This window comes from Camelus dromedarius, chromosome 22 (genome assembly GCF_036321535.1).
Source record: "Camelus dromedarius isolate mCamDro1 chromosome 22, mCamDro1.pat, whole genome shotgun sequence".
Classification (NCBI taxonomy): Eukaryota; Metazoa; Chordata; class Mammalia; order Artiodactyla; family Camelidae; genus Camelus; species Camelus dromedarius.
In genome coordinates, this window is record NC_087457.1 from 20,619,420 (window position 1) to 20,640,280 (window position 20,861).

At 36.9% G+C, this 20,861-nt stretch overlaps 1 protein-coding gene across 1 annotated transcript in view; it reads right to left on the bottom strand.

Moving 5' to 3' along the window:
* Positions 1–20,861, bottom strand: part of SGCZ (sarcoglycan zeta) — a 125,704-nt gene that overhangs the window by 34,270 nt on the left and 70,573 nt on the right. The window contains exon 4 of the mRNA XM_031440419.2: positions 5,480–5,602. Within this exon, the coding sequence (XP_031296279.2) occupies positions 5,480–5,602 (123 nt within the window). The remainder of the gene's footprint in view (positions 1–5,479; positions 5,603–20,861) is intronic.

Genomic DNA, 20,861 nt, shown 5'->3' on the forward strand with positions numbered 1-20,861 from the left:
TCACTATTTGAGTAAGAGGGTCACAAGCTGTGAAGTTACTTTCCCCCTTTTAAAACTAATGTTTTAATAAATATGCTTTGAGGCTATCTAAAATTCAAACCTCATCCCACTTTCTCTCACTAGTTTGCCATCCATTAAAATTTTTTTTCCCATTTGTTGGCAGAAAAGGAAATAGGACAGATGCAACAGGAGAAATTGGGGAGATCTAATTCATGAGAGGGACTCAACCCAGGGTTCCTACTGGCAGCTCACTTGGAAAACACGAAGAGGATTATGGATAGTCTCTAGGAGCAAACAACTCCTGGCTGACAGCCAGCTAGAAAATAAAGAAGTTGCCAATAAAGAAATTGCAAGTAATTCTGTAGACCATAATCTATACTTCATGTATTCTTTAAACTTCATCACGATATATGAGAAATCAGACTATTCATTTATCCAAGTACAAGATAAATTCTATTTTTGAGATATTTTGTGGATCTAGGGTCCAAAGCTATTAAAAATATTTAAGCACCAATGGAAAATTTTAAAACCAATATACAAAGATATCAATTCAATCTTCCTCCACACTATTTATAAGGGGTTTATAAGTGATTGGCCCATTTTATGATTTTCTTCACATTTCTATTATACAATTATGCTTTCAAGAAGTTCTGCTTTAACAAAAGTAGGAAGCATTAAAAGCAGAGCCCAGATAAATAATATAAGTCAAGGAGAAGACTGTCAGTAGGTGCTTAGAGGAAGCAGCTGTTTCTTGCAAGATGTCATAGTTCTTTATTTACATACTTCAAAACCTGCAATCGGTTTTTACCTGAAAACTTGGGTAGAGTGCAGAGTGGTACTAATCTTGAACATTGATAAAGCTTTAACTTCACTAAGTTTAAAAAGCAGCTAGAGGCAGTAACCATGTGCATATACTGTTGAAGTGTTTCCTCAGTCTCGCTGGGGTGAGAGGAGAGGAGGAGGTGGAGGTGGAGGCGGCTAAGTAAATTTAAAAAAAACAACTAGAAAATTGAGTTGGGTGATTTACCCAAGTCTAAGACTTAAAATGCCACACCAAACAAAATTAAGTGATTGCACATCACTTTCCTTAGCACCTGATCTAATCACGTTTTCTTCAGCTGCTGTTCTGACCAAGGAGCTCCGTCCTGTTGGCTGAGTGTTACCATGTTTTTAGCATTTGGACAAACTGGAGGAGCCATGGTCCTACATAATAGAAAGTTCGATCCCAAAGCTGACCTCCCTCACAGTGTTCTAACTGAACAGACAAGAACAAGAACAAGGATGTAGAAGACTAACTAATAAAAACAAACCAGAAAATATTGATTTCAATCCAGACGCATAGTGTTTAATTTAAAAGACAGCTCTTTGGAAAATCCTTTCTTCTGTTGTCAAACAAGCATTGAAACTTGTTTACCTTTCCAAACATTCAATTAGAACAGAGACAAAGGAATGAAACTCTTTGGCTTTCAAGCAAACACTAGGGCACAGGGTGGATGCATGATTCAGATTCACTGTTCTTTCAGATTGCCAGTTTTAATTTCTACTGCCTGATAAAAGAGATATGCTTCCTTCTCATACATTGAGCTATTTTCTACTTTCCTCTCAAAGGCAAGTCTAGCTAATGACTTTTAATTTAACATGAAAGTATCCTATAGGGCTAAAGTCTTCACTTTATAAAGTCAAATGACTTGTATTTTGTTTTCTAAGTTAATACACTACTTGGAATACAAATGAAAGTACAAATTGCAGTTGATTGATTCTGCCTGAAAGCTCTAAATTTAAGAGTCTTCTGAGTGTAAAGGTTTATATCTTTTATTTATCAACCTGGTCTAAAAGATAATTGTATTAAGTAATATCTTTGACCAATATTAGGCAATACAGAAGAAAATAAATTTGTCAAGTGGGCATAAGTGAGCTGAAGTATAAAACTGCATATTCAGTGATATAGAGATGGCATGTTAAGGTCAAATACGTATATTCAAATTAAGATTTAAGCAAACTATTACTGAGTAAGTCAAGTAATATCAAGAATAAAAAATTACAAATGTAAAGCATATGATTCACTGCTTATCATGATGATGGGGTAATGCGGGGTGGCGGTGTTCAGGTAACCATTTGACATTTTACTTCCATCCTCCTGCACCCTAAAATATTTAGATGTATCAGGTAAATTTCTGCTACATTCTAAGTAGAGTAAATTTAAATGTCCTCAGCTACACTAGATCTACGAATAATTTTAGTCATAAATGATTTTCGTCTCAGGTGCACAGACATACTCATTGTCTAAATAAATTTATCCACATCTGTCTCCCTGAAAGAGAAGTTCATGTACGGAATACTTTTGTTCTTAAAATATACATCAGAAAGGATTCATATTAATTCCCATGGATATTGCTTAAATGGAAAAATTTTGTGTCACCAATTTAAAATTCTAGAATAAGCCTCACACAGATCTCTCATCACGTGCAACTTTGAAGTCTTGTCAGCACCACTACCTAATTTATATGAAGTACCCTGGAGTCACTGTTTCTTTGTAGTGTTATTTGTCAAATATTCAAGCACTGCTTGAAAGTACATGTGAGCTTACTAATCAATCCCAGTGCCCTTAAATTGCACGCTACGCTATGCACAATTTTCTCGTCTAAGCATGTGAAATTCTATATTATATTTGCCTTTGATAACTGTGTTTTCCTTTATTTTAGAAGTATCACGGGAAGGAATAAAGCTACTCTAAAGTTAATATGCATTATTCTGGTAATGGAGTAAGGGCCTCTCAGGAATTTGAGAATGCGTGTGTATGTGTGTGTGTTTGTGTCTGTGGGTTTACAGGGGCTCTTCTATGAGAAACAGAAATGTGACTGGATACAGGGGAGGAATTCTAGTCAAGTTAAAATACTCCCTAACTTAGCATGTATTTATAGACAATGTGGAGCTTCCTGCATCGCCCTTCAGGTGAAAAGCCAGGGTTACTTGTTATAGACACTCTCATTCTTTCATTCTGTGTTAAGGTTCCAATCCCTTACAAGAATATGCCTGGATTCTGTGATTATGACCTCAAATTAAATCATTTTATTATTTGGGACCTTCTGAAGTCATATGGAACAGAAATATATTGTAAAACTGATTAATTTTTAGATAATTAGAAAATATAGATCAAGAGTATTATGAAGAATAAAGTCAAAACTATGTGCATATGTTTGAGACAGAGAAATATGGAAAAAGAGTCAGAGTGAGATTTGTGTGATAATCTATCTATAAATACACACAATATACCATGCATAAACCACATACACACACATTCACACATACTCAGAGTGGAAGAGAGAGAGAGAAAAAGAGTGAATAGGTTAGCAGAGATCACTACCCAAAGATAGTTAATTGAAAAGCACAAAAAACTTAGATTTTTCAGGAAGCACTTTCTCCTCTGACTTAATAGTCTAATTAACAGTTCAAGGATGGCAGCCTGGCTACCAAGAAAAAGAGGAAATAAAGGTGAGTATCCACCCACCTCAAAGAAAAATTAAAATAGTAAGTTAACGGTGTAGTTTTGTGAAGACAGTACTTCACTGCAACAGTTATAAGAAAAATCAAGGCAATATAAAGATCAGAGAAAGAATTCTGTGAGACCATAAAAGCTGTCAAGAACTCTAGAACTTCCCTTCGCTTATTACTGCAGTGTATCCAGTGGGAACACCTAAATATAGATAAAATAATTTTTGGATAAGTGTGTAATATCCTAAAAGCTATGAGGATTATGTTGGTAACAAATCTGATAACTGGTAGGTACTACCAAGGTTTAAAGATTGTTAAATATCAAAATCACATCTGCCCAATTCCCCTGAGTACATTTTTACCCTGGTTCCTGATTTTCTCACCAACTAGCAACTCAAATCTTAGCACCAAGGGCCCTAAAGTCAATTTCCTTTCTGATTTGTCTGTGTTTTTGTCAACCAAAATCCTCATGCTTTTTTAATTAAAAACATTTTTTTTTTGTTCCCTGACTGCCAACTCAGGACTTAGGAAGCCAATGTTTACCCCACGTACATGCCTCCTTTCCTGACCATTCCAAAGAGACTAAAGAAAAAAAGAGAAATGAGGCTGATGAGCAGTCATGCGGTCCAGCCCAAACACCAGCCCAATAGTGCAGAATCGAGCTACTCAGCAGAAAACTCATGAAAGGGAAAAAGGGGGCCCTGGGGGACAGTAGGATGGTGGTAGTAGGTTGTGAGCCAGACCAGAGATGCTCAATGAGGACCCCCATTCAAAAATCCTTGCTGAATTTTATTGCTATTTAATAGCATATCTTTATTGAAATCCACACAGGTCCTCATGTCTGGGATATTGGTGATATTAATATAATTTTTATTAATAAAAATTAAAAGCTAACCTTTACGATATCTTCATTATGTGACCAAAACTTTCTAAACACACACATGCACATGCAGGCACGTGCAAACACACACACACGTGTAATTTGAGTGCTAATGTTATCATTATAATTTCAATCATTTAGATGAAGGAAAATAGAAGGCATAATGTTTATGTAAAATGTTGAACGGTAGAGGCAGAATTCAATCCAAACAGCCCAAGAGCCGAGGCGATTTATCATGCAAACTGTTCTCACGTGGCTCATAGATTCCGTTTTCCTAAATAGATGTGATAGATGTCCCACAAGCTGTCCCAAAACTCAAATTTTGGGAAATGCTAAGCCAAATATATTTCATGTTTTAAATATTGGCCTCTTTAAATACTTAAAAATATTTTATCAAAATTATGTGAACTGTGGTTGTAAATCAAGTAATTCAAAAGAGACTGTGCTTAAAATAATTAAAACAGTCTTAATAAAACTCTTCCTCATCTCCAGTCCTGCTTTTAACATTCTGTTATTTTGTTTTTGCTTTTGCTTTTTAATTTCAGTTGGTAGTTGACACTAATGGCCCTAATATTAGAATAATGACTTTAATAATGTCTATATAATAAGTGATCAGCATGATTTCTTGATTTATATACTTTTGAGGACAATTATGAGTCCTAAAGAACAAGAATTTAGTTTACTTATGACCTTTCCCCCTACTTCCTTCTAAAGTTGATATTTACATTTTAGTTCTTCTTTTCCATATCTTTTACTTTAAAATAACACCTCTAAATTGTATTTGTCTCTCACGTTTAGTAAGCTGTATTCATTGTTTGCACCCTACCTTTTCTTCCCCCATCCACACCCAGATTTCTGCCCCATCCCTGCCTGAGACATGCAGCTTTGCTTTTATATCACTAAGGCTAATGTTTACAGCCCCTCCTGCAACTACAAGCAGTGCCTTCCACTTGAGTACTGCTGGAAAATCAAATGATGTGATACCATGATACTGCAGGAGACTCAATTTTAGGCATGGGAAACATACATCTTAAAAAAATAGTTTATGGTTCACGTCTATATTCTTCCAAGAATTAAACATTATTCCAAGACCTCCATCTACAGTACCTGTAACTTTCAGCTTTTCAGCCCCAATGGTAATCTCATCTTCATCTGCAGAAAACAGCACCCTGCCGTCTTCACTCGCTCTCACTTCAAATCTTTTACACTGAGCTTCCACAGCCTCAGCTCCTATGGTCAGAGGAAAGGTTTAAAGATGAATCTGGAATGCAGGAAACCATTAACATGCAGTTGTTTTTTTTTAGAAAAAGAAGAGAAATGCACATATTATTTGGTTAATCTCTACAGTACATTTTATACCTAAATTAATATTTTAAAATTATCATCCTTCTCAGGAGGCTAATTTGGTGCAGGATGGCTGGGCTAGGATGGCTGAGTAAGCAAATGACCTCTAAATTCTTGATGTAGTCCTGACAAGGTTTGTGAGTTTGGCCAGTTAAAAATTCTTTGCATATATACAAGGAGAGACGACGTCTGCTTTGTTCTTGGTTGCTGCTTGAAGGCTTGGTATAACACGGGGCATGCACTGCATGCTTAATAAGGACTTGTGGACTGAATGACTCTCGTATGTTCTCTCTGCGAGTAGAAAATAGTGCCCACACTTGCTACATCACAAGGTACTTGTAAGGCATTATTCAGTTGTGAAACTTATTCTATATTTCATAGATTTTAATATTGAAATTTGTTCACTCTTTACCATCACTGAATGTGAATCCATTTTAGATTCAATATTGCAAATGTGGGTGTAAAATACATACATATTTTAGTGTTCTCAAGTGTATCTTCTAATCGATAATTGTCTTAATTTATTAAAATACAATATTAGATAAACATAATTACATCATGGAATTGAAAATCTATTTCCAATTTAATTTATTGAAAAATTTTGTGTACTAATCCATGCACAGTCCACAAAGCCAGCTCCCATATCTGGAAAACATAATATGAAAGTTAGGAGAGCTTCAGCAAGAAGATCAAAGTGGTCAAGGGGTGAGGAACTGCTATTTTCATAACATTAATTTATTTCTTTTGGCATAACGTTTTGGCATATGGATCTATATCTTCCCCTCCTGTTAAGATCTGGAACAGCCTTCCTCTGCTATCCACATCAGAAACTCTTGTCAGGTGCAATACAGTCCACTCAGGGAACTGGTCACATCACACTTTGTGCATGTTTCCTTTCATTTATTTCTCTATATGCTATGGACTGAATGTTTGTGTACGCCCCCAATTCATGTTGAAATTCTAACTCATAATGTGATGGTGTTAGGATATGTGGTCTTTGGAAGGTAATTAGGTAATGAGGGTGGAGCCTTCATGAATGGGATTAGTGCCCTTACAAATAGACACAAATAAGTCTGCTTTCTCTCTGTGTGCAATCTGCCAAATGAGAACACAGAGAGCAGCTGGCTGTCTGCAAGCCAGGAAGTGGGTCTGTTGGTACCTTAATCTTAGACTTCGCAGCCTCTAGAGCCGTGAGAAATAAAATTCTGTTGTTTAAAGCCATCCAGTCAATGTGCTACCATTTTTGTTAACTCTATGATCCCCCAGGCATTCAAAACATGAGATTGTATTTGTATTCCACAATACCTTCCAAATTTAAAATTGTGTCTTATTTCTAGTGCACACTTAGTAAAAGAATGTTCTAGATGTGAATCAATACAAGACATAAGCTTTCTTCCCCTTTCCTTGGTCCTCAAGCACACATTAGCCCTACTCTCAATCCTAGTCCATGGGCTTTGGTAACTTACACCTCCCCACCATCATAGCTTCTGAAGATCACTCAGTAAGAAGACATCAGTTCCAAACCTTGATAACATGAAGGAAAATTTCTCTGAAAACAAGATGTATATTTTTCTTATATTCTGAAACTACATACATGTTTTCAGGTCCACACAGAAAATTTGAAAAGCCTCAACTAGGACAATGCTAAGTGCTATAAAACTGGTGTTAACCGTGCGAGCTGTCAAGCTCAAAACAGCATGAATTGTATTTTAAATTCTGTTATCTTTTTTTTTAAGGAAATAACTTTTCTTACGGGAATTTAATGACAATATTGGAGGAACCGTGAAAGCCCTACTGTTCTTGGTCACAGTCATTACACTTGATCTTGTAAACATTTCAGCAGCCTACGTTCAGTTGATCGTGTCTCTCTTCTAATCGTGGTCCAACTTTCTGATACTGAGGTTTTAATCTCTGAAACATCATAACCCAAATGGATGATGTTCGAAAAACCATGCTTGAGGTCAGATGTGTTGATAAAAGTGATTTATGGAGTTTGAGGCTTCTGTGTTTCAATTTATCTTCAATTAAATCTGAACTGCCTGAAAGATATTATAGATACTATACACACAAAACCTTAACTTGTACACTATGTTGCTTCCTTCAAATATGTTTAATTATTGGGTGAATTGATCCACAAAATGTATCACTGACTTTAATGACACTGAAGTCATACACACACACCAGCAAGACTTTTCTCGGCATAATAGTTAATATTATATGTGAGATAGTTTATTAACATAAACATGCTGTATGTCACAGAAACTATCAGAAACATAAGGTAAGTGTCTGAATGTGGCAAAGTGAGTTGAAATCTTAATTACATTAAAATAAGCTAAAGAAAATAAGCAAATTAGAAAATATTTATGCACCTGGAATAGAAGAGCTGCATCTAGCCCATAAATGAGTGGGTGCAGAATCATCCAATTGAAAACAGGATACATAAATTAAAACAGCAGAATACACTTTATTCCACATATTAGTATAATTACAGAAGGCAAAATTGCAAGCAATTAGCAATGCATCGATAGTAAGGAAATATTTTAAATCAGAAAATAATTTTGAATATACAGTGCTTCTGTATATTATTTTCTGCAAATGGAAAACAGTAAATGTATATAATTGGACATATACTGCATTGCTGTGAATATTTATATTTAAAGTTAATATATTAGGCTATATGAAACTGAAGTTCTTATATCTTAATACACTGTGTGTTGTCTTGTTCTGTGTTTCAGGTTTCAAGTGACCCATCTCTAGGCCGGGTCAACTTAGGATCGAGTTGTTGAGAGGGGCAGTGATGTCTAGTTCAAGCTTATCTCAATCAAAGATGCTTCCAGAGTTGCAGGAAAGCAATATATGTCTGAATGTCTCCAGGTAAAGAGCTCTGATTCCTTAGCAAATAGATCATGAGAGAAGGGTTATCCAAGCAGCTCTGTATTTTATTAGTTACCTTAAACACAAGTTTGCTAACTAAAGTATCAAGACTAAATGTTTCTTTAGGATTATCTCTGAGGAAGTTCATGTCAGCAACTTCAAAATCAAACAAAGAACAGTCAGGTATGAAACCAGAAAGGAGGGAGATTGATCAAGATGGCAGAGTAAGAGGATGTGGAGCTCACCTCCCTCCACCAACACATCAGAAATACATCTACAGACGGAAAAACTCTCACTGAAAGTGAACTGGAAACTGGCAGAAGGACTCCTGTACAACCAAGGCTATAAGGAAGATGCATAGGTAATTGGGTAGGAAAGGAAGAAAAACAATCCACTTCGGATTGTGTCTCTGGGAGGGGACTCAGAGTTAGAGGGAGAATACAGAGGTGGACACCCTCACTGGGGAGCGAGAGGTGAGAACCACAGGTTGGGTGCCCAGTCCTGCAGTCCTGTGCAGGGAAGGCCATCACCTTGGCTGGTTGGAGAACCGCTGGGACAGACAGAAGGGCTGCGGGAAGCGTGGACTCTGATCGTGAGGAGAGCGCACAATGGCCTGCCCTGCCCTGCAGGCAGGGCTGAGAGGGCAGAGAGGGGACTGCTCTAGGAGACGCTGGGTTTCCTGTGACCACCTTGACTTGTGCCCCAGCACGAGCTGAGCAAACACTCTGGCCCCACTCATTCTACATCACAGCGTGGCCCTGGATCCGGGCAACCACTAATGGGGAGAAGACTCTGCGGCAGGCTGCAGGATCCAGAGGTAACCCGGTCCCAGGGCAGAGCCTGGTGCGGCAGTGGCGGCTCCGGCTGGCACTTACTCAGGCAGCAGAGCAGAAGCAGCCCAGATCTCTGAGGGCAGCTTCTCCACCACAGCCTGTACCTTGATTCCTGCTTAGAGTCCACTCGGGCCCCACCTGCCCTGTGCTGTGGCGCCACACAGGGTGGGGATGGCAGAGGCCAGGGACAGGGCCCAGCTGTGAGGGACAAAGGAGACTTGCAGCACAGGCTGCATCTGAGCAGAGTGAGGGAAACGGCAGCAGGTGCACAGGCAGCACCACGAGGGCAGCTCAGACCTCTGTCTTTGGCTGACAAGACTGAGAGCCTGCACAGCCTCTGCTTGCTTCTGCACCGCCTCCCTCTGGGTAGAGTGTGTGTGTGTGTGGGTGTGTGGGTGTGTGTGTCTGTGTGTGTGTGTGCGTGAACTGGCAAGGATCCCAGTGCTGGGACAGGAGGAAACACACACTTAAAGGGAACAGGGCCACCTCAGGCCCAACTTTAGGCTTCTGCTTCAGCAACCTGGGATCAGCCTCCACCCCCAGTAGGTGGTGACAGCCACTGAGCGGCTAAGAATTGGCAGGAAAAAGAGAAAATAGTAAGCAAAATCATAAGTTTAACAAAAAGATTGAAGAGTTCAATACACATCCAAATATTTTCTCCAGCTCATTTAAGGTTTTGTACAGAGTCTTTAAAAATAAACAAACAAAAACAACAACAGTGTTAATTTCTTATTTCCCTCAGAGATGGCTCAACTGCCCTTTTCGGAATGTTTACATTTCTCGCAGTCTATCCAGTAGCCAAAGGCATGTTTTGCTGACAAGGAGAGAGGCTCTATTGATTTAAGGAGCTTTGCATTTTCTAGTTATATCAGGTAAAGACATGAATTGGAAAATTTTCTTCAATAAAAATCTCTAAAAGGGCTCAAACAATACATTTCCACGGGACCTCTTGAAACTAGTTAGTACCGACTTAGAGAAAACAAGGCAAAGATCAAAATGGATGTATCTGATGATTTCTGGTGTGTTTTCCTCAAGCACGGCAGGATGAGTAACTTGAATTTTATATGTCTGTCAATATTTTCAAGGTCTTGAAGGAGAGCATTATTAAAAGATTAGAAATTCCTACGAGAAAAACAAAAACAAGATTCAATACAGTCAACTAAATACAGTGCTCTGAAATTCCTGACGTAGAGCTATCATGGGTCAGGAAAAACACAAAACCAAGTAAGCTGCTTTCCTGAAACATAAATATAAAAAAGCCTGTACTTTATTTTATTTTATACGCTGTGTGTCATTTAAAATCCACACATGGAAAGTCCACTCTGAGTGTTCTGGGGGACAAGAGGACAAGAAGTAGTAGAATAAAAAGAAGGTCACTAGGACCAGGCTGGGAAGCTTGTCTCAGAAGAAAGGCTACTGAGCCTCGGGCATCTGCAGTCCCCAGGGCATCTGCAGTCCCCAGGGCATCTTGCCAGAGATCAGTCATTGTTCCCCCGACCCAGCACCCCCAGGAACTCTCTTGTTTTCGAACTTAAGGAGCAGCCATCCTTCCACCAGCAAATTAGGTAATTATATAAACTCTGAGGTTATGCTCACCTTTGTATCCCTCCTTGGGCTCGCTATGGTCCCATGTCTAGACACGTGCCTTGTACACAGTAATTCCTAATTAAAGTGTGTTTTTAAACTGAAATGAATTCCACGACCCTCCACCATTTGTACTTTTGAGCCTTGTTGATCACTTCCTTGCCCATCTAAACTATCCCTATGATCACATGCTATTGCTTCTTATTCTCCTTTTCTAAAAAGTTTATTAAAAAAGTATGCATAGAACATCTGTATAAATAATGTTACCACCCCATTGAAGAAATAGCTACTATTTCCAAAATAGGTGAAATCTTTAGTGTAACCCTTCCTTAATCATATGTCCCTTCATCCTCAGGGAGCTCCAGATGTCAACATTATCCTGAAGTGAGTTTTCATCATTCTTATTTTATAACTTTATTACTTATGTATGTATTCCTAAAACATTTTTCTTAATTTTGCATCTTTGCACAACACTCATGTTATTTGTATTTTTAAAGATTTTTTTGTCAAATTAGATTTGTGAAATTCATCTATTTCAATACATGTAGCTCTGGTTATTCAGCTTCACTGCTATATTCTATCAATGGAAATACTACAAACCAGTGATCCATTTTCCACTGAAAATATTTTAGGCTGTTTCTGAGATATCAGAATCCATAACAACGATGTTATAAATGTTTTTGTGCAAGTCTCCTTCTGCACTTGGGCAAGAGTTTTCTAGGGCTTAAACTCAGGGGTGGGGTGGCTGGACAGTACAATATGGACTTCAAATTTACTAGATAATAAGAAGTTGCTTTCCAAACTGGTTGTATTGATTTCCGTTCCTCCCAAGAAAGGATGAATGTTCCTGTAGCTCCACATCACTGCAAACACTTAGTGTTAAAAGACTTTATTTTTACCAATCTGAGTGTTAAAAGGTATGCCACTATGGTTTCAATGTACAATCCCTGATTACTATTGGAGTAAACACTTTTTTTTATGCCACTGCTCCCCAGTTTCCTCTCCTCACAATATACTCCCCACAGTTAGTCTGTGGGGGCTCGTGGGGCTGACGTTCTAGAAGTGGTTCAGTTCTCATGGGGTATTTTTCTCTCTGACCAGAGGAATTAATCCATACACAAGCATGTGATTCACACAGTCTCCTGATTTTTGCTCTAAGTTTTGAAAAAGAGGCACATTCTTCTCTTGAAATCACAGACACTGAGCATGATATAAACTTGAACTTTTAAAGCTAGCTATGCTTCCAACATGGAGAAAGTCAGCCTAAGAATTCAGCCAATCAATGAAATGGAGAAAAAAAAAAAAAAGAAAGAAAGAGAAAGAGAAGGTCAGAGAGACACTCCTGAAATTATAAATAGCCGGATCCAGTCAGACACAAACTAATCTAACTCTGAACTTCCCAATTATTTGAATCAATAAATTACTCATCCATCCCAACCATGTCGAAGAGTTCATAAATTTTGAATTTCTTCACTCTTTATTTTATTCTTTAAGTTCCTATGCATTCTCTCTCTCTTGCTGTCATGTTCATCTTTATTAAACAGAGGTTCTAGAAATGTTGCACCTTTAAGAATTACTGTACTTCTCCACACACACACACACACAATATCAGTGTTTAACTAAAAGGAAAAAATTTGCTCTAGGATTTTTGGAAGTGATGTTCTTGAGAGGGACACTGAAACATCCTGAGACAAAGTCTCTTATAGCCTTTGTATTGGGCGAACTAAATTTCTATTTAGACAGCTTCAAACCTGGCCTTGAATTCTATCTGTCTGGATTATTGCATTTTACTATAGGCATCCTATGACGGGTGATTGTGGATGTGAATTACAGATGTGACCAGAGTAAGATCACCCCTGCTAGTAAAATCACCCTGTATATAAAACTCAGTCAGTATAATGAAATTGCTGTCAGAAGTCTAGTGAAATCGTAGCTGGAATGAATAAGAGTGTCATATAAATAGTAGAGGATAAGTGTGCCACATATTTTGGTCATACATTGCTGGAATATTAAGCCATGTTTTGAGCTCTAAGCTTTCAGAGGGATGCCAGCTTCCGGAAACAATAAGCTGCTCTGTCCATGGTGGAATATCTGGGATTAGATTTACCCTCTCATCTGAAAGGACAACAAAAAGAACAAAATAGATGAAACTATGGTTTTCAAAACACTGGACTTCAGGAAACAATGGACAGCAATGCTTAAGAGACAGAAACAAATGAGAGGAATCACACAATTACTGTAAGTTACTGCTTAAGGGAGTTCCCAGGCTGTGGTGCTGAGAAAGGGAATCCAGGTGGAACTCAGAAGACTTCCTGACTTGTGGAGATGCAACAGAGACTATGACAGGTAGAGATTTCAGGACAGAGTACCAAAGAGAAGAGAGATGCAGAGAGAAAGGAACTCCAGAGATCTAAGAGGACCCCCCTCAAATAATCAGCAGATTACATATGAGGGCAAGTATGTGAGACAACTCTTCTGGCTCAGGGAAAGAAACAGAGGCGACAGTGTCTGGCATCCACACAGGGCTGGGAATAGTACCTGCCACATTTGAAAATGATGAAAGCAAAAACAAATAAAACAAACGTAATTCATGGGGCATGGGTTAGACGACGCAGGAAAGACTCGAGTCGTATTAGGAAGTACTTAGCCCTACACTTAGCAAAGCCAGAGATCTGCCAAATAAACATCAAATGCAGGACCCTGAAGGGCAAATATGTTTTCAATTAACTTAACTACAGCCAGGACAAAGTTTGAGCCTATTTATATAAATCGAAAAATACCCTGTACCAAAAAAAAGTAAAATGTACCATGCCACACATCAAACACTGAAAGACCACTAGGCATGAAAGGAAACAAAAGAACACGGTCCATAATGAGAATAATAGTTAATCAAGTGTGACTCAGAGTTGAGAAAGACGTTTAAACTAGCAGAAAGGGACAATAAAAGAGTTATTATAACTGTATGCCCAAATGTTAGAGACATGGATTTTAAAAAAGACCCAAATCAAACTTGTAGTGATGAAAACTACAATGAAATGAAAAATACACAAAAATAGGATTAGCAGCAGATTAGAATGTCGTGAAAGAAAAGTCAACCTGATTTATAATAAAATACAAAGAGAAAAATGAATCTTTTTTAAAAAATTGAAAATTACACCAGTGCTATTTAAAACAACTCCCTGTGAGTTCACATACTTGTAATTGGAGCTTCTGGAGGATGTAGAGAAGGGGGACTAAAGAGAGACAGAATATTTGAAAAGAACATATTTAAATAGACATTTCACCCCCAGAAAGAATGTTGAATAAGTCCATAAAAAGATGCTCAACAATATTGGTCAGGAAAAAAATGCAAATTAAAGCCACAGGAGATACTACGTCACACCCACTGGAATGTTCCTAAAAAGAGACAATAACAAATGTTGGCAAGTCTGTAGAGAAACTTGAAATGCAAAAATTTTCAGCTGTTTTAGAAAACAACTTGGTCATGTTTTAAATAAACACAAGTTCACCACATAACTCAGCAATTCCACGCCTAGGTCTCTACGCGAGAGAAATGAAAACCTAAGTGCTCGCCAAGATTTGTACGTGGATCTTCACGGCAGGGCTGTTCTTAACAGCCCCAAGTGGAAAGTGACCCCGAGATTTACCGACTGGTGAGCAGATGAACAAAGTGCAGTGAGGTGCACAGTGGAAGACATTCAGAAATAAAAGTAATGGGTCCCTGAAAACTCGCCAGCACATAGATGAGCCGCAAAGACCACATATTATGTGATTCCATTCATATAAAATATCCAGAAAAGGCATTTTATACACTGCAGAGGAAATACATGATTGGTTGACTGGGAGGCACATAGGAAAGGGAAATGACTGCAAATGGGGAAGACACATTTTGGAGGTAATAGAGATGATTTAAAATGGGATTGTGACAATGGTTGCACTATTCTGTAAATTTACTAAAAGCCACTGCAGTATACATTTAAAATCAATGTATTTCATATTATGTAAAACAAGCATCAGTAAAGCTATTAATAAAGTTTCCTTAGAGAAAACGTGAGGTCCAGATGACTTTACTTGCCCAATGGCCAATTCTACTACACATTTAAACAAGAAATAAGATCATTTCTAGATTAACTGTTCCTGAAAATAGAAATGGAAGGAACACTTCTCAACTTATTATAAGGCCAGTATTATTCCGATACCAAAACATGACAGATATTACAAAAAGAAAAAACCACAGGCCAATATCCCGCCTGAATAAAGAACATCTTACATCTTCAGTGAATGAGGTAATCATATATATGAGCAAATCAAATCAAGCAATATTTATAAAGAAGCAAATACATCATAACTAATGATGCTTATCTCAGGATAACATATGAAAATCAATGTTCAGCTTCTGAAAAATCAATCAGTATAATTCACTATATTGTGCCAGACTAAATAAGAAAAATCATACAATCATCTCAATAGCTAGGAAAAAAAAAAGGCATTTGCAAAATTCAAATTCCATTTATTGTAAAAATTCTTAGTAAACCGGCAACAGAAGGGAACTTCTTTTTCTGATAAAGGGTATTTATAAAAATTCTAAAGCTAACAATATGTTCAAAGCCTGAACAAGAATGTCTCCTTTCACTACTCTGACTGAGCGTCTGGCTAAGAAGTCCTAGCCAGAACAATAAAAACAAAAACACAATTGCATACAGTTTGGAAAGGATTTCTGTTTGTAGATGGCATGACTGTTTACACAGCAAATCTAAAAAGATCAAAATAAAGCTACTAAAAGAAATGTGATTTTAGCTAGTTTGCAGGGTATAAGATCAATACACAAAAAAAGTAAGTGGATGTGTTTACACTAGCAATGAATTAGTGGAAATTTAAATTAAATGTAATACTATTTATAACAGCACCAAAATACATTACTTGAGTTAAGTTTAAATCTAACTGAACACATGCAAGTTCAGTATACTGAAATATCTGAATAACCAAGGAAGACAAAGAGCAAATACATGGTGAGATACACTATGTTCATGGATCGAAAGATTCAGTGTTGTTAAAATATCAATCATTCCCCCAAAAGACCTGCAATATTCAATGTATTCCCAAAAATCACAGCAAGAATTTTTTTGTACAGATTAACAAATGGATCCTACATTTTTACGGAAAATGAAGTAATCTAAAACAGTCAGAACTATTTTTATGAAGAACAATGTTGGACAAATCACAGTAACTAATTTAATAGCTTACTATGAAGAGTCACATAGAATCCTGCAAGAATTAGGACAGTGTGGTATTTATAAAAGGATAGATCCACAGACCAATGTAACAAAATAGAAAGCCTAGGGATAGAATTGCATACATTAAAATCAATGGTTTTTGGCACAGATTCTAATGCAATTTAAAAGAGGGGGGATAGTCTTTTCAACAAAGAGTGCTGAAACATTCAGATCTTCCTTTAAAAAAAGAAACTTGGTCCCTACCTCTCAACATATATAAAAATTAAGTCAAAAAGTCAAAATGGATTGTAAACTATAAACTTTTTGAGTAGAACATAGAAGAAAATCTTTGTAACCTGGGATGAATCAATGGTATCTTAGAGATGTCATTTAAAGTATGATCCATTTTAGAAAATGGATGCATTCAAGTTCATAAAATTAAAAGCATCTGCTCTTTAAAATACTCTGCTAAGAAATGAAAAGAGAAGCCACAGACTAGAAGAAAATATGAAATACATATCTGAACTTCTGTTCAACATATACAAAAGACACTCCAGTTTGAATACTTAGAAAACAACCCACAAATACAAGGTGCAAAAACATTTAAACAGACATTCCATCAAGATGAAATGCAAATAGACAATAACTACACGAAAAGAAATTCGGTATCACAGTCATTAGAGTAATGCAAATTAAAACCATTATATACACATTCAAATGGCTAGAATTAAAACGTAACAAAACAGAACAAGTTCTGGCACCGACGCGGAGCAAGTGGAGATGGTCATACATACGGGGAAATAAAAAATGGAACTGCCAATTAGGAAAACGGTTTGAAATGTCCTTATGAAGTTACACCTACACTAATCATAAGACATTGTAATCCCTCTCCTAGCATTTACCCAAATCAAAGGAAAACTTCCAGTTACTTAAAAAGCTGTATGCATAAAGCTTTTATATTCACAATCACCAAAACCCAGAAAAGATCTTAATGTCTTTTCACTGCTCAGAGGATAAGCAAACTATTAAATCCATACAAAGGAATACTCCTCAGAGATGAAAGGGGTTGTACACGCTGGGCTCCCCCAGTTCATCCTTACAGTTCAGGTTTTCCTAGCCCTGGCATTGGTTCTCTCAGAGGTTTTTAGCTCATGGAGAAGTTGCGATTCTCTGTTAACTGCCTGCGGGTCTGTCCAACTGAGTGCAATCGTTTGCCCTGTGACTTCCCTTCTCCTACAGATCTTAAGAAGAGTTGTTGCCTTTTCAGTTTGTTGAGGTTTTTGCTTGTGTTAGAATACACCGGTGTTGTTCTAAGGTTCTCATATGCCGACCTGAAAACTGCCAAGTCCAGGTTTGGTTTCTGATTTCTGTTCTTCCTTGGTTTGTTTGTGTCTTTTCAGAATAATAATTTTAAAAAAGACAAAAAACTTATTTACAAAACAGTAACAGACTCACAGACACAGAAAACAAACTTATGGTTATTGGGAGGGGGAAAGGGTGGGAAGGGATAAATTGGGAGTTCGAAATTTGCAGATACTAATATATATAAAATAGATAACAAGTTTATACTGTATAGCACAGGGAACTATATTCAATATCTTGTAGTAACATACAGTGAAAAAGAATATGAAAATAAATGTATGTATGTATGTTCCTATATGACTGAAGCATTGTGCTGTACACCAGAATTTGACACAACATTGTAAAATGAATATATTTCAATAAAAATATATTAAAAAACAAACAAAAAAATTGGAAAATACATTTTCTAGCATACTGCCCAGGTCTAGTAGATTCTCAGTATGCAGTGGCTGCTATCAATACACTGTTTCCTTTTATTACTGTCTGAGACCTCTCCTCTCACACATTTTTCTGCTTCTAAATTTATATAAATTAAGGGATGCTTAACCCCTTTAAATTCACTAGCTTGCAGCTCTCATTAAGAAAATTTTAAAACAATGTCACCTACTAAATTTTCAGAATGGAAATCAGGGTTAAGGACCATCTGTTTGTAAGTGCATGAGCAGACATGAGGTTGAACATAACTTTGATGACTGGGCTTGCAATTTACCGTAAGTTTATCATCCCCTTATATGAGCTAAAGGTCTCCCTTTCCATAATTTTATTTAGGTGGAAGCTTTTATATATTGCTTTTTAAACATTTTTTTCCAGTGAATAAGACTAGTTTTATATCTAAAATTCTTTCTCAATGTATCAGCTCAGTATTTTGATATTATTAATTCATATCACCAACATTGTTTAGCTATTAATGCTTCTCTAATTAGCATATATTCTAAGTTTTCATCCAAGTACATCTGTTTTCTTACAATTTACAATTTATTTTATTTTTTCCATTTATGAAAGTTGAAAAATGCTCAAGAGATTTTTCTCACAGTCTCATGTATTCAAGAAATGTGTATCTAGAAACAAGGGTCCTATGGTTATTAGAAGTATAACTAGTGAGATCTTCCTCCAAGAAGTTGTTGCGTATGTTTTTTGATCAAGGAATAATATCTTTTCTAAAGATCAAAATGCATGCAACACTTTTATTGTAATGACCTCAACTGTTGTAGGCAGAATAATGCCACCCCAAAGATGTCTGCATCCTAATCTTCAGAAATTGTGAATATAGTCTGCTACATGGCAACAATGAATTAATGATGCAGATGGAACTAAGGTTGCTAGCCATTTGACCTTAAAATAGGAAGAATACCCTCGACTTTGAAGAGGGAGGCACAAGATAAGTCAATGCTAGAGTGATGTGAAGCGATAAAGACTTAAACCAACCATTGCTGGCTTTGAAAATGGAAGGGGGCCATGAGCCAAGGAATAAAGGCAATCTCGGGAAAATGGAAAAGGCAAGGAAATGGAGTCTCCCGTAGAGCCTGCAGAGAGGAAAGCAACCTTGCCAACACCGTGGATGTAGCCAACTGAAATCCATTTTAGACTTCTGATCCCCAGAACTGTATAATAATAACTTTGTGTTGGTTTAAGACACTAAGTTAGTGGAAATTTGTTACAAAAGTCATAGTAGTAATTATCAACTCTGTCCAATTTCTTACTGAGTCCCACAAAAGGAAAAAAATAAGAAAAAAAATCCATACTAGGAGAACCTTTTAATACCCTACACTGATGAAAGGCAGATTGATGTTAATAAGTTTTATTCTAAAGCTATGTGAATGTGAGAATATATGCAAACATTTGTTTAAGGATTTTCTGTTTTACTTCCTTCCAAGATATTTTATGAAAGGCTTAATAACCCCTTGGTGATTTTGCAGCATTAATCTAATATGGAAGTATGCTGAGCTCCTCCTTTGTATATATAAACTCATCTCCTTCTTTCTAAAACTTAAGTTGTTTAGTGCACTACCCAGTGATTTAATGATCTCCCCTGAAACATTTTAAAATAGAATAAAAATGCATTTCTCTGAAGCTTTAATATTTGTAATCACACATTTATGTTGATTTGGCTTTAAAGTCCAATCAGCAAAGATATATTAAATACATACTATTCAATACAAAACAAATTGGTAGGTGCTGTAAGACAAGAAGAGAGTTGAGGAACTTTTCTTATCTAGGTTTATAAATGAGTTATTTTATTGGAGCAAAGGATGAACTAGTCACTTAACTCTGGTTAACTAAGAACTTTTACAATTTTTAAGTATTTATTACAAATCTGTTCCTCTTGATTTTCATACAGATAATTTATAAGATTCATATCACCTTACACAAATCTCTCCCACACATATAGGTATAAATTCTGGTTTTCCTCATATCAATTTGATATCCTAAATTTTCTCTTTTGCATACTTTTTTGGGCAACAATAGTGGTATAATGTGCTTTGATCAGAACATTAGATACCTGACTTTATTTTTAGGGATGGCAAGGTCCAAGCTTACCATGGGAATGTTTGGGTGAAGAGGAATAGAGGTCATTGGAGGTCACTGGAGGTGAGTACCAGAAAGAGAATGCCAAACGAAACATGATTCTTGTTCTTAAGGACCTTATAGCCTAGTGAGGATTATGATAAAGAATGAGAAAATTACAGCAGAATACCATTAACACTTGGAGAGGGTGAATCACAGGGGCACACAGCTTGGGCAAGTGTATCAGGTAGGTATTAGGGGGAACTGAGGTATAAAGACTACTGGAAAAGTCACCTAGAAAAAGTCAGAAGAAGAGTGTTTCAAGCAGAAAAGATAAGATCTGAAAATATATGGAGGGTAGAGAGAGTCTAGTGCACTGTGGAAACTGTAGTCATTTTTGTTTTGCTGGAGAATCTGGATCTGGCATTAGTTTCTGTCCTTCTTTGCCAGACTTTTGAAACTTTGCCCCAGTAAGGAAAAATGTGGCATGGTAAGAAAAAGACAAAGGTAACTGGCTTTTTCTTCTTTCTCTCACTTCTGTTGCTTGGAGATTAATCTTGGTTTTTAGGTTCTTCTCATTTCATTCTGAACAGATTCTCTTTGGCTAACACCACGTCTCTACACCAATACCAGTATTACTCTGAACATGGAATTGTAGAATTGCTGTCTGTCCCCTTATTTAAGAAAGAGATTATTTGAGAAGCCTAAATCTAACTTGAGTGAATTTGAATTCTTCCTGAATCTTTCAAAACCAGTGTTGACCTGCTCTGCATC